At 39.0% G+C, this 15,261-nt stretch overlaps 1 protein-coding gene across 3 annotated transcripts in view; it reads left to right on the plus strand.

Annotated features, from left to right (window-relative positions):
* The window catches only part of prox1a (prospero homeobox 1a), a 44,170-nt gene extending 36,905 nt beyond the window's left edge, over positions 1-7,265 (plus strand). For all 3 annotated transcript variants that reach the window (XM_064339257.1, XM_064339259.1, XM_064339258.1), the window contains exon 5: positions 1,879-7,265. In XM_064339257.1, coding sequence (XP_064195327.1) covers positions 1,879-2,064 — 186 coding nt within the window. In that variant the 3' untranslated portion in view covers positions 2,065-7,265. The remainder of the gene's footprint in view (positions 1-1,878) is intronic.
* The last annotated feature ends 7,996 nt before the right edge of the window (positions 7,266-15,261 follow it).

Below are 15,261 nucleotides of genomic sequence, written 5' to 3' on the forward strand. Positions count from 1 at the left end.
TAGTCCAGAGGTGCACAATGTGGGCCGATCCATTCCAGAATTTCATGCCAATTTCTGCTTTTAATTATTGAACTAGCCCGATCATTTATTTGATGTGACTTTTCTGATGAAGTCATGAGCTACAGCTGCAGACTGCATATGGGTCCTCGGTGGAAACGTTTTACTGTGGTCCCATACAGGAGTGAACCAGCAGTGGTGTATACAGCTTTTTAGAAAATTTAGGCAGACTAATTGGTTGGAACAAAACGCAGCGCAGACAGCATCGCTCCAGGACTGGAGTTGTAAATCCCTATCATAGTCCCTCCCAGATTCTCTCCAGAAAAGCCTGGTCAGGTCCTCGGCTTTTTGAAACAGAAAAGTCAGACATGCTACTTCTCCTTTTTCTCGTGCTATTTGCTGTTATAGATTTACAATCAAGCCCAGTGTGACGGCAGAGGAGCTTCACTTCTCTCTCAGTCCCACAGCCAACCTTTATCTCATGGCCCTTATCAAACGTGGAAGTGAAGTTTTTACAATACAGGCAGATATCATTGTGTCAAGAAATGGGAAGTTGCATGCAAGTCAATATTACGTTGCTTTTAAGGAAGTAGGAACTAGAGGGAGAGCATCATCCTTTATACCATAGCCTGCTTTATGACACACGCAGTGCCACAAGAAGTGTCACTTAATCATGTTTAGTTTGTGTGTGTTTGTACAGGACTGAACATAAGTTGTAGGCCAGTCTAAAAAATTCTAGCCATTTATCTGAGCAGTAAGCCTTTGTTTGTAAACACGAAGTAACATTAATACAATGAAAGTAACAAAAACTTTTTGTGTTCTTGTGTTCTGGTTTTCTCCCCATGCTTTATGGGCTACCTTTCTGTAACAGTGGTTTCTTAGCTGCAACATGCCCTACAAGATAATTTCTTGTAAGATTTCTTCTCGCTGTCGAAGCGTGTACTTTGGTGCCAGAAGACTCTGCCAAATGCTGAGCAAGCACTTCACTTGATTTCCTTCTGTCCCTCAAAGAACTGACCTTTAAGTACTGTTCATTGAATGCAGAAAGCTTTTTGGGTCTTCCACTGTGTTAAATGCCTAGTTTTTTCAAATTTACTTATGACCACCATATCTAAAAAATCTGGTTAGGCAGGATATTGCTTTCTAAGAATTGCCTTGTTGATGCAAAACTATGATTTTATGTCTGTTAGGGTAGCCATTTCCAAACCTCTCCACACAGCACCACAGCTATTCCATGTATTTGTTAAATTCCACCAGTAACACACCTGGTTCAGTGAATTAATACCTCATTAAGTTGAATTAGGTGTGCAGGGGGTGGAATTTAATAAATACATGGAGAGGGACCAAACCCATGCTCTTCTAGCCATTTCATATCAACTTTCTGGATAACACAAGAAATCCCTGTTACTTTTCATTGCATTAATGTTTGCTTATATTTATTCTAATGTTATATGGCAATTTTCGAAAATAAATACTTCTTCCTCGAAGTAGCTTTAAGCATAATTTTCTTGGTTGGACTAACACTTTTGCACAGTACTGTATAAACATGGATTTTTTTTTTTTTTTGCACTGTGCTGAACTCAGATACATTCTGATAGCATAAATAAATGATAAAGAAAACAGTGACCCGATGCTGATTTCATAGAATACACTTATCATGGAAAAGGCTCATTAATCCGCGCAAGTCGTGTTCGCTATTTTGCAAGAGAGGGCCTTTTGGGGGAGCGGGTGGGGGGTGGTGTGTATCCGATTTGATCCTCCCCGGCCCTTCAAAAAAGGCCCCTCTGTCTCTCTCAGCACAGCCACCCTCCCGCGAATCAGAGACTTGGGATTGAAACGTAAAACTTTTATTAATGTCATTGTCTCCTTGTGTATCAGCAGGTTCCGGAAAGATTCCTGGAGGTGGCTCAGATCACATTACGGGAGTTTTTCAATGCCATTGTCGCCGGCAAAGATGTTGATCCCTCCTGGAAAAAGGCCATATACAAGGTCATCTGCAAGCTGGACAGCGAGGTTCCTGAGATTTTCAAATCTCCCAACTGTCTGCAAGAGCTACTGCACGAGTAAACATTTCCATTTCTATTTTTTTTTTTTTTGTTTTTTTTTTTTGAATGTATGAATATGAAGTAGCATTCCCAATTTGAAGCCCCAGCTGTTCTGGAATGACCTAGCAGTTCCATTTTTGTGTTCTCCTTTTCCCTTTCCTCTGAAAAGACTTTGAAACCCAATGGGTGTTTTTGCCTATGTGAATCCCCTCTTCTCCCAGCCTACCCCCCCCCCCCTTCAAATAAGGGGATTATCACTTTTCTGCAGCCCAGCTGGCAATTTGTACTGTTAACCTGACATTTTATTAATCCAGTCATCAGGAGGGCCCTGTTTCACCAACAGACACGTGATGAGTGTGAAGGCTTCTTTCCCATGAATAGGGCATTACATTTATAGGTTGTATAGATTTAATTATTATTTATTGTCATTCTTGTAATTACTGCTTGCTATTGAAACAAAATTATTTTGGTCTCACAACAGCTCTGCGTACCGTAGAATAAATTATTTCAAAATGGAGGGGTTAAAAAATATTGTCCACAGAAATATATTTGACATGGACTGCTGTTTGGGGACTGTGGAAACTGTGTCTAAATGTTGCTTTTTCTTTCTCGGGCGCTCGTCCAAGTCGTGTGTTTTCTGTCCACTCTGATAGTGCATACACCAGGGAGAGAGAGGCCAGCTCCTAGGCTTTTTCCTTTAGAGCAACCTTTCCTGTAGCTAAGCAACATGGCCATATCACACTGAGGCTAGCCAGTTTTGCACACAAAAAAAGGAAAAAAAATGGATGCTTTCCCACTGAATGACCCCTCTCACTCAAAAGCACACGGTCTCACTAACACACAGACAGTGTCACACACACACACACACACACACACACATACGCGCACACACTTCACACGCGTGCATACGCAAATATAATCCACAAACACCCACTCAATCAGCGGTTGTTATAGTGTCCACTTATTAAAATGCAATGAAGTAAAAAATATAGTGTCGCATTATTTCACAGAAATTTGTAGGAAATTTATAGGTAAAATCTAGTCGGAAACATAAAACAAAAATGGTCACACAGGACTATTATTATGTCCGTTAATTTTTGGGACTTTAACAGAAATTCCCTAGTAATTTTGTGAGCAACTAAATAAAACCAGGCTGGCTATATCTAGCCTTGTTTAGTGTAATTTACTTTTTGCAGTGTATCACAGTATTTTCATGAAAGTATTTGTAAAGTACCTGCTAAATACACTAATATAAATATGGTGACAGAGAATACAATATATGGCTATTTAGACATTTTAAGCCTTTATTTTTATCTGGATAGCATCATTATAAAATATAATGTATAATAAGTATATACTGCACTATACTTTGTTTGCGAAAGGAATCGGTTGCTTTTTGTCCTTTGTCTGTTGGTCGTAGACTGTATCTGGCTTTCTTTTCCTCAGCTTGAATTTCACAGTCATTGTAAATAACCTTTTTTATGTGGGATGGACGTTTATTTGATTGGCTTTATAAATGGACCCTCATTATTAATTTTGTACAACATCTACCCAGTTCACCGCTGACTTTACGATTTAAATGAAGATACATTAGCACTCAATCAATCCAGCTGGTTAAACCGGTGTGAATTAAGAGCTGAAGCAAAGCTCTCGGATCTAAAACTCAGCACTTCTTTTTTTGTGAGACGCTTGTTCCATTTATACTACAAGAACAATGCAGAGATGTCTTCAATCTGCAGTTTTATTTTTCTTCATTGAAACTCCGGTTGACTTTAGAGGTCAAGAGGTGGCCATGTGATCCCTGTAAGCGGGACAGCTTTGCGTTTGGAAATACAGCTGATGAACTGAAATGCAGGACTGCAATTATTGTCAGCACAAAGCCTTAAAAACCTGCTGACTTCTAAATTAGCCAGCACAAAGCCCTGCAAGGTCCTGTCATTATGCCCCAAGCACTGGCAGGCTCTGCAGCCTCTGGACAAGCGAGACAACATTGGGAACCAAGTGCCAACATTTTCCACTATGCACCGAGGAAAAAAAAAAAATCTTCTCAATACTCCCGTAAAATGTTTGTTCATTTAACTTTAACACAGTTTATATGAGTCCAAGAGGGAAGAAATGTACTCTTTTCAAGCAAAATGTACTCCATCACAGTTGACTTGGCACTGAACAATTTACTGTTTACTTTCTCTAGGTAGGCATCACCTGCTTTACATGGGGTCAGTTTATAAACTGATGACATAGCAACATAACAATTCTAATAGAAATACTAAAAAAATGAAAAACATTAAATGTAGAAAGAAGCACTTAACTGACTTAATAAAGGATTTATTTTGCATGTGCAGGACACTATAATATGATTTTTTTAAAACACTGAATCAAGCAGGGGTTCCTGCATGAAGTAAATTACATTCCTTCAGTTCATTCAAATGTCCTTATAGCATTGGCTCAAACCTGTCATGCTGTATTAAATTTAGTTGTAGTCTGTACTGAAGTTATACCCCATCCAGAAGTAAGAAAAATACCCTTCTACAGGATTAGAGGAAGTGTAGAATAGGGGAGGTGAAGATTACGGATTTAAATCCCCTTCATCTTGTGTATCAGTGGACATTAGACATTGTTTCTCTTCAACAAAATTGCCTTTGTAGGTCTCTGTGTTATGTGATATTAAGTCTGCCACGTCGCTTGGCCTATAAACTTCACTGATGAGCACAATGTACAGCCTAGCAGATAATGTCCACAATGTACAGTCTACAAAAGGTGGGAGGTGGTCATCTATCAGTGAAATAATGGATAATTTTCATACTGAGATTCTATATTTGTGAAGTGAAATTAATTGTTTATTTAGTCCTTGTTAGGGAACAGAATGTGCCTGGAATTATAGCACCAGCAGAAGGTGGAGTACACCTTCGGAAAAAGAAACTGAAGAGAAAATGTTTTAGTCCAGAAATCCCTCCCGCCCCTCCGATACAATTAACATAATTACTTCCCTCTGAAATTATAGTATTTTCAAGAATTACCACTACAACTGCAATAAACACTACATGAATGGGTTTTTTTGTGTTTAAACCTGATGATTATAGCTATGCATATATTGTCTTTTTATATACACAATTGATTAAAAACTCCATGAAAAATCAGATGTATGGTGAAAACCTTTTTGATGAGCTTGATGTTTTTAGAAACCATTTGATAAATTCAAATATTTTCCTTGGTCACCGGAACAGCATTCAAACATAATATTCCCATAGTAGCCATTTTTGTAACTGTGGTGCAAACGTGTTTTCCTAGTCTAATAACAAGTAGCATAGAAGCAATATTCAAATACAACACACACGCACACACACACATACGCACATACTCGTACACACACACACACACACATACACACACACACAGTGTGAAGAGTTTGACGTTTTCCTCCACTTTCGATTACTATTTTCTATTTTAGATTTAGGTCTTGCGGTTTATGTTATTGTGAAGAAGTTGGTTTATTTGCATTTTATATTGTATTGAATGGATTTTAATGCAGAAAACAAAAAAATATTGTTTCACATTTCTGGTTGAATATAAATGTGATGCTTGGATGTTTATAAGAAGGGAACATGTTTTCTTTTTTATTTTGTTTCTGCTGTGTGCTATCGTTTGTGCCTCAGAGCATTGCAATCTCTAGAGTCAAAGCCAGAGTCCAGGGGAGGAGGGAGGGAGATCTGGTCCAGGTGGATTAGTTGAAAGAGGGGTTGCTTCTCAAATGAGTGCAGAACCACTCTGTGGGCGACTTTCGCACTAGTCAGCACAGGATCCTGAGCAAAATTGTCCGCGGGACTGAACCACTTAATATTACCCCCATGCCACCCAGGTTGTTTGTTCTCTTGTAGTCCAGCAGCTGTGTCTTTGTCCCACCCTTAAAACTGTACAAGCAGACTGTTTGGTAAGGGACTGTATTATGACCTTAGTTGATCACGACATCATACCCCATTTCAGGCACTTAATCCCAACCACTCCGCGCAATGGTGCCTCTCGCTTGGTGTCTCAGGGGATAGGCTTATATGTACAGCTGACTGGAATGACACTGGAACCACCCCACTGCTCTACCTGCCGTGAATGACCTCAGATCAGTCCATCACTCTGAATAGGGGCATTGCGGGGACAGACTACTGTGTATTGCACTTATGTTGTGTTTTCAGTTGACGGAAGTCCTTTGCATCACTTACTATGAATGAAATTAGTTGAAAGCCTGCTGGTGATTAAGTGTAGTTTCTTTTTTAAAAGAAAGGGCTGAAATAAATAGCATCTTTTTGGATCGGACCAGAGGTGAGACAGTCTACAACCAGTAGCATTGTCCAACAACACAGAAGTAAATTGCATTTATTTGAGAAAAATGATCAGATGGAATACATCTTCAAAACTTCAGTCTTTTCAGATGACACATTTTATGGTATGCTTGAATAGGGTTTAAAGTCCCGTGAAAGTCTGAAAGATGTTTTTTTTTTATTTCCATCAGCCCTGATGTGTATGTAAATATTTAACAGAAAGTGATCAAACACTGCCTTTATATTATCTAGCAATATGTTGTAAATAGCATTGTTATGCTTTTTGTATGAAATAATTCTTTGATTCTAGTGCAGTAATTCCAACTGACAATGTTATGGTTTCTTATACATAAATAAGATATATAAATAGGATATTCAGTATATCATAACTTATTATAAACAGTTTATAATAAGTTATACATATATATTTCCCATACATGGCTAGTGATTTGGATTGTGGATTTTTGTTGTTGTCGATCTGTCATGCGGTTTTTGCATAATTTATTGGTTTAATTTATCCTAATTTATTTGATTGTGTATTTTTTTTTTTTTACCAAGGATGTACTGTAATATTATTTAGTAGGATCACACAATATTAACAAAGCCCTTATCAATTACTAAGAGACGAAAGCGTACAAGTAGCCAATGGAAATTAAAACATTCAAGGTGAGCCCGGCAGCTACTAAATTGAGGAAAACTAAATTTTCAACAAAGTTTTTTTTTCTTGCTTGGAAGATGAAATTATTTTATTTTGTGTGTGTTAAGCATTTTGTATACTATCCAGACCTTTACCTTTGCTTTGTACCACCTACAAAACAGTAGTTCAATTGCCTCTTGTGCCTTCCATCTTCTCTGAACTGAATGTATGTGCAGTATATATGCAAGCTTGTGCAGAATAAATACAAATTCCAAACTTTGTTTGTTGGCTTTGTTTGTTTAGCTAAATTGTGTGAAATGTGCACAAGGATGCTTGTGGGTCTAAATATATAATATCATTTCTTGAATCATTCTGAAAATTTTACCATTCTTGTCCGTTGTATGCACAATTCAACTGATTATGTTCTGTGTGCAAACTTACAAATTTCCAGTACAGGTTCAATTTCATCAACATTTGCCCTTAATGAATTGCACATTCCTTATTTCTTCACAGTCGCAGTCTAGTGAGTTCAACGATCACTAAAACCGACACATCAAACTATGTTTGTCAATAAAAAGTGTAATCCTTAATTTATTTGGAAGTTAGAGTAAAGGACAAATACATTGAATACAGGTCATTTTCTCACATCCAGCCTCATTAAATTTATCCAATCCTCCAATAATCCAAAAATCACAAGTTTTGGTGATGCATGCAGGATCTGGCAATGTTCTCCCTTCTAAAACACATCAAACACTTGGGTTTCCTTGAAGCATCCCATGGATCAGATTGCCGTAATCACCACACTGTTTTTCATACTCCAACTGGTGACATGGAGTAAATGTTTGTCAAAGACTTTTTGGCAATTCGATGTTAGGAAAAATAGAACTATAGAGTAAAACTTTACAATTGATGCTTTTAGATATGGATAAGCTTATGTCACAGAAAAAGTTTCTGAAGTCATTTTTTCTGGATGGTTTTTCCCCAGTGGTCACAAAATAATCACCAAAATATTCATTAAATATTTCAGGAGAAACATTGTTGAATAAATAATTATGTCAACAAGCATTAAGTAGGAGCAGTTGACCTGTAAGCAAGTGAAAGATCTCTCCTCCCATCTTCAACTTTAAATGCTTTCAGCACAGCAGCGCATGCATCAACAAAACAAATTGAACATGTACGTGTAAGCAGAAATAGCTTTAGACCGGGATTTACAACCGGTCAAGTCTAACCATACAACAGGTCAAATCCAGCCGTTGAAGACTTGTGCTAATAACTAATAAGGATAGTGACCATTATTCTATTTACACCATGTGATAAGTACCAACTCTTTGTGTTTTAAAACCACTGAATGTAAGTGCATGTTAGGTTTTTTCAGCTCATAATTATCGTATCTCCATAGCGTATCGCAGCGGGTAGCGTTTTACCGGATTTACACAAACCATTTCTTTTCTAAAGTGGTTTTTGGTGTTCCTGTGCTAACACACAGTTAGTTATAAATCTACAGGCCTGACTAAGCATAGCTATGTCCTGAAGAGTTTTCTCATAACTTACAGTAGCCTGAACTGATCTTTCCACACCACAGCAAGGCTTTTTAGTGTGTGTTGCCACTTACATTCGGTGTAGAAGATCAATTTTGGCCACTGAAACATACAAACAGTGCACAACTATTTGTAGGTTTCGCAATAGTTATTAATAAGTCGCCACCCAGGATTATGCAATTCAGGTTATTTGATCTTTTAAATATCATTTAAAATGGTAACGTCAATTTCAGTAAATCCATCACTTCATAATAGTTGCTGTACTTCCTATATTTGATGATAGGATTGTGTGTGAATTATATTGTAAATTTGCTATTAACACTAGTAATAAGAATTATAAAATGAGAATCTTTGAGCATGTGTGTATATGCAGTGAGCTCAATAATGTTTGGGACATGTTTTTCCTTAATTTGGCTCTGTACTCCACAATTTTATATTTGTAATCAAACAATGTATATGGTTAAAGTACAGATTCTGATCTTTTATTAGAGGGTATTTTTATATATTGTGGTTTCGCCATGTGGAAATAACAGCACTTTTTATACATAGTCCCTCCATTTCAGGGCACCATAACGTTGGCTTTGACAAATGGCCTTACATGGGATTCTAATTAGTCAGGTGTGTTCAATTGCTTCCTTACATTGCATGCATAAGACAGCTGTCAGTATATAGTCATGATTCCTGGCTGATTATTGCCTGTTTATAGTATTTTCAACCTGAGGACCAGAGTTGTGCCAATGCAAGTCAATGAAGCCATTATGAGGTCAGAGACATAGACCAAACCTTATTTTTCCAAAATTAACTGTTTGCAACATCATTAATAAGAAAGCAAGCACTGGTGAGATCAGTAATCACAAAAGGTCTGGCAGGCCAAGGAAGATCTCTACAGTTGATGACCAAAGAATTTTCACCATAATGACGAAAAACCTTAATGACCAAACACCTGTCTCACTGATCAGAAACACTCTTCAGGAGGCAGCCATGGATGTGTCAGTGACCACTGTCCATGGAAGACTTCAAACAAATAACTGCAGAGGCTGCACTTGTAAGATGCAAACCACTAGTTAGTCACAAAAACAGAATGGCTAGGTTCCATCCATCCATTCATCCATTATCTATACCTGCTTATCGTGGTCATGGTCTCGGGAGGTGTTGAAGCCTATCCCAGCATACATTGGGCAAGAGGCAGGAATATACCCTGGGCAGGTTACAGTTTGCAAATAACAGTACATAACAGAGCCTGCAGAGGTCTTCTGGACAGATGAGACCATGGTTAACTTGTATCAGAATGATGGCAAGAATAAAGTTTGGAGGTCAAAAGGAACTGCCCAAAATCCAAAGCACCCCCACCCTCCTCATCTGTGAAACATGGTGGTGTGGATGTTATGGTTTAAGCATGTATGGCTGTCTCAGGTCCTGGCTCACTTAAATCTTCATTGATGATGTAACTGCTAATAGCAGCAGCAGAACGACTTCTGAAGTGTGCAGAAACATCTTATCTGCTCAAGTTTAACCATTTGCCTCCAAACACATTGGACAGTGCTTCATTCTATAGCAAAACAATGATCCCAAACATACTGCTAAAGTAGCAAAGGAGATTTCAAAGCCCAAAACTGGATCTTGACTGGTCAAGTCATTCATACAATCTGAATCCAACTGAACGTGCGTTTCATATGCTAAAAAGACAACTTAAGCCAACTAGCCAAAACAAGCAGGAGCTGAAGATGACTGCTGCACAGGCCTGGCAGAGCATCAGCAGGGAAGATACTCAGCACCTGGTGATGTCTATGGGTCACAGACTTTAAAAAGACATTGCAGGCACGATGTGTGACAAAGTACCAAACATGGCTACTTTAATTTGCAGAACATGAATATGTCCCAAACATTATGGTGCCATGCAATGGGAAGGCTATGTATAAAACATGCTGTAATTTGTACATGGCTAAACAAAATCTATTAAAAAAAAGTAAATAAAAGCTGAGAATATGCACTTTAACCACATGTGAATTGCTTGATTACAAATCTAAAATTGTGGAGCACAGAGCCAAATCAAGAAAAACATGCCTTTGTCCCAAACAATATGGAGCTATATATACATATATGCGTGTGTGCGTGTGTGTGTATGTGTGTGAGAGAGAGAGACAAAAGGGAAGTGCATGGTATTGTGATTGTAGTGGCTGTGGGAAGGGTTGTTGGCAGTGTAATTTATAGGCAGATACAGAGAGTGACTTCAGCAGGTCGTGCTCTCCTGTGGTGATGCTGAACAGGAGGTGGGGTCACATAATGATGAGGCGAACTGCTCATGGTTCCCCCTTCTGTTTGATTTCGCTGCGCGCCTTTGAAAAAGCACTTCTTAACAGGACAACAATAAAACAGCTGTGTTTGTGTTGGCCCATTCACAATTGAAATTTTACCCTCCCACGCATCACTAAAGAGATAACACTGGTATAATATTGCTTCTGTGTTTCGCTGCTCGCTATCATTTTCATAATAACACTATTGCTGCTAATGATAACATTAAAATAATATTAAAACAATAATAATGTTTAAAATTATTGAATATCTGAATAATAAGGGGTTTGACGAGAATGCGCTTTCTGCTTTACTTGTAAGAAGAAAGGCAAAGCTCATTTATTGTACATACTATATATTTTCAGACAGCAAGTGGTTTTGAGTAGAAAATGAAGGCAGCTTATGAAGATGTCATGTTGTAATTGTGATGGTGATTGGGCTTGTATGAGTCCCTGATCCCTATTGGGTGAGCTGTTTGATCAGAGAGCTGTTTCTAATCGTGATGCAAGTAGAGCAGATTCTGTCGCATTTGACCTTGTTCCCCACAAAGGTGCAGAATAACCTCATCATCCTAAAGGCATTAGAGACAACTGCAGATGCCACTTCATCTGTTTAAATACAGTGATCAACACACCACGGAGCGCGACTACACTATCAGTGCCTACAAAGCACATCTATACAGCAACAGCAAAACTTCAGTGACTTGGGTTTATGACCAGAAAAAAAACAAGTCTCTCTCTCTCTCTTTCTCTCTCTCTCTCTCTCTCTCTCTCCCCCTTTCTCTTTCTTTCTTTCTCTGCGATGAGGAGGGCTGTAAGATAAGGTTATCATGGTGAGGTGGTGATGGACATCTTTAGGATGTGCTCTGATGAATTGTGACCATTTTGATGGGCCTTTATCTTTTATTGGAATGAATGAACTTTGGTGTGTGAATAATGGAGCATCAAAAGTCAAAAGCAAGTTTTTCCTTCTCCTGTCCCTTAGTTTTTTTCTCCCTCTTTCTCTCTCCTCTCTCCTTTTTCTTCTTCTTCTTCTCTCTCTCTCTCTCTCTCTCTCCTCTCCTCTCCCCTCTCTCTCCCTCTCTCTCTCAGGAGAAATGAGCGAAACGCTACCTCTAGAGTTGCCTGCTTCCTCCCGCGTCCCGAGTGTTACCCTGACAGCTCCTTGTGTCGGGCTGAAGCAGCATCTTTGTGTTATAGGAACAGTCTGCTTCATAATCAAATACCATCTGTCGCTACATCTGAACCTGTTTTTAACATCTGTGCTTTCTGGTCTCAACAAAGCTTTAAAAACCAATTCACAACTTTCACAGCTCACTGACTAGATGTATATATTTACTACCTTTAATACATCTTCCTGTTACTTTTATGGACACCCCCCTTCTCTGGCTGGGGGTTATTGGGGGGCGGGGGTGTTGCTGTTAGGATGACAGTGCGCCGCTAATTGTCCTGCCAGGAGCAGCCAAGTGCAAAGGAACGATATACGCTCCACTCGGACATGGAGGACAGAGGAAGAGAGGGAGGGAGGGGAGAGAAAGAGAGAAAGGGGCCAGCCGCTTCTCCGGTGCCAGCGCCTGGCCCTCCCTCCTGCCTGCCAACGAAGTAGCTGAGCGTCGATTGCGCACCGAAGCCCTATTACTCCAAATGACACTACCAGGCAGAATGGTAACCAAGGGGAGAATCAGAGGCCCGGCCGATACGCCTGCTGAAGTGCCGCTCGAGCAAATGGCGAAGCAAAATGAGGGGGTCCCCCCCGAGGACGAGACTGCTGTTGCTTCACACATGCCTCCGAATTTCCGAGCACGGCCTCACTGAACTTCGCTCCAATCCGGGACCAGATGTTAGGCAGTATGCTCGCGCAGACACCAGCAGCACACCATTAAAACCAAGATTGGCAAAACTAGCGGTGGCCCGACGGTGCGGATGGCTCTGTTTAAATGTCCCTTTGTCCCCGTTTTTGATTTTGTAGAAGAGCGGCAGTATATTTTTAGGGAGAGGCTGGAGATGGAATGGCACATTACACGTATTACAACATGTCAAGCAACGCGCTCCTTATGGTGTTTCTGTCACTGCCTGAAAACACTGAAAAACACTGGTATCAGTATCTTAGGGACTTCATCTGAACTAAGTAATTTAAATTATAACATTCACTGCTATCATTATATTTTAGTGTTAGGCAAAATGCTCCTTTATGGTTTCATTTCAGTGGATTGTAATGAATAAGCAAATTGCAATTAAATGTAAATATCATAACATAACATTTAGTTATATCATTTAGTTAGTGTAAACTAATGGTATGAACAAATTTTACATTCAGTGAGGAATAATGTGTGTGTGTGTGTGTGTGTTTGATGGGTAGGACCGATGTTATTTTTCTTCAGTTGAATTGAACATCAGTCTAAATTAAGATCAAGAGAGTAAGCCCATCTGCAGTGAAAAGTAGGCAGTATATTTCAGTTTTTTATAATCACACTAATTCATGGTCTGAAACTTCATTATTAGTTTGTACCATTTTATCATATACAGAAACCTATAATGAGTTGTAAGGAGAGGATCCATCTTTCATAGCACAAAGCAGTGTAAAAGGAATAAAAGGAACAGAGAGATGATTTAACATCTTGAGTCTCGACCAATAGATTTCTCAATATGACAGTCAGGACAAACTCTCTGAGACCAGATCCATTTCACAATCTGCTCTTTTGCCCAGAGAGCCCTTTGAAATCAGCACAAAGGTCTCCAAAAGGTATTTTCTAAACCAACTTTCCTTACATGTTTACATTTCAAACTATTCCTTTTCACAATTAACCATTTCTTTTTTAAGAGAGCACATTTATTTTGGTTTAATCTTAACATGGACAACATGGCATTAAAGCGTTGTATTCACTTGCATTTGCAAATACAAATGCATCTTGTCCTATTTTGTACATCTGCTTTATTTATGTATTACGAGTATTCTAATGTTGCACAAGTATGAGCTCTTATGTTTTAGATGCAGGTTTTTTCAATATGAAACTTCAACGAAATGAAACATCTCAAACTAAGTTGTACACGGGACAAAAACGAGGAAAAGCAACTTTTTAAAAACGTGTGATGTTTTATAAAACAGTCTTCCAGTACAGGCAAACCACTTAATCTGCTGAAATTTCCAAGAGAGTTTGTGCTGTGTTTTGCACCAAATATACAAGTAGCAGGCGCCTAAACCTTTGGGTGGACTGAATTGAATTAGTAACCACAAGCAGCTGAGTATCAGATAGCTTAGCGGCACCTAGTGGTGGGAATATGGAACTGCCTCATTCACATTTAATTCTAGTGTCAGCTGCACTGTTGGTGGCAGGAGGGGGTTGACCGCAAGCCTCCCTTTAATTAACAGTCCAGTAAGACCATTAAAAAGTCAATAGAGCCTTTTAAGTCTGCAAGTGCTTTAAGCTCACGAACAATCACACAGACCTTTAAAAACTGAGGGAATTTAGCCACGAGCACTTCCATTTCAGATGGCTTCTGTTGTACTTCCAAGTCGTTCCATATTTGCATTTCCAGTGTTTTTCTATGTGCCGCACCTACTCACGTTTTGTATTTTGCCTTCAAGGTCCTTTCACAGGGTATCTTACTATGAGTGTGTGTACATCATGCAAACATATTCTGGGAACAAGGAGACAACACTCATTTTATAGCTTTTGTCTTTGAAGAGCATTTTGCAATAGCAATGAAACGTAAGCATCAAAATCAAGCGTTTCAGGGGTCTTAAAGCCTTTGCTCCATTGCATTGTACTTACAAAGCATTGCGTTTTCACACATAAGTTCAACACAAAATACACTTGTTCTTTTCAGCCTCACGAGTATTCTATTAAGTGTGTTTTTCAAAGGGAACTCCACTTCTGTACAATAAATACAACACTTTAAAAGATAACATCTTTCTTTAAAATTGCATTATGGGCCAAATGAGCATTGTGGTTTCAAGGAACCAATGGGGATGAATTCAATTATAGCAGGTCTGGCAAGGGTTACATCTGCTTTATAGCTCTAAAACATATCACATATCTTTAAAAATGAATTACAATAGGAGACATGTATAAATGGACATGTACAGGTGCACATACCTAAAACAGACTTTGGTTAATATTAACATCAGTCTGTAAGCTGTGACCTTGAGAACACACCCATTTATCCCATGCACCTTAGGTATTTAATTAATCACTTAGTACAGTTGCAGCTTGGTTACTTAACACTTGTTGTTAAGTAACCTCTCAAAGGTGTCTTTCCTTGATGTCTCCTGTCTCTTTGTTTCCTCCCTCTCTCTCACTCACTATCTTTCTCTCTCTCTCTCCCTATCTCTCTCTCTCTCTCTCACTGCCCCCCCATCACTGCCCCCCTCCCTTTTTTAGAAACGAATTCCAGTTGGACAGATCATTGTGTTCTCTTTTATTCTTGCCGAAATCTGGAAAC

This window comes from Anguilla rostrata, chromosome 6 (genome assembly GCF_018555375.3).
Source record: "Anguilla rostrata isolate EN2019 chromosome 6, ASM1855537v3, whole genome shotgun sequence".
In the NCBI taxonomy this organism is placed as follows: domain Eukaryota; kingdom Metazoa; phylum Chordata; class Actinopteri; order Anguilliformes; family Anguillidae; genus Anguilla; species Anguilla rostrata.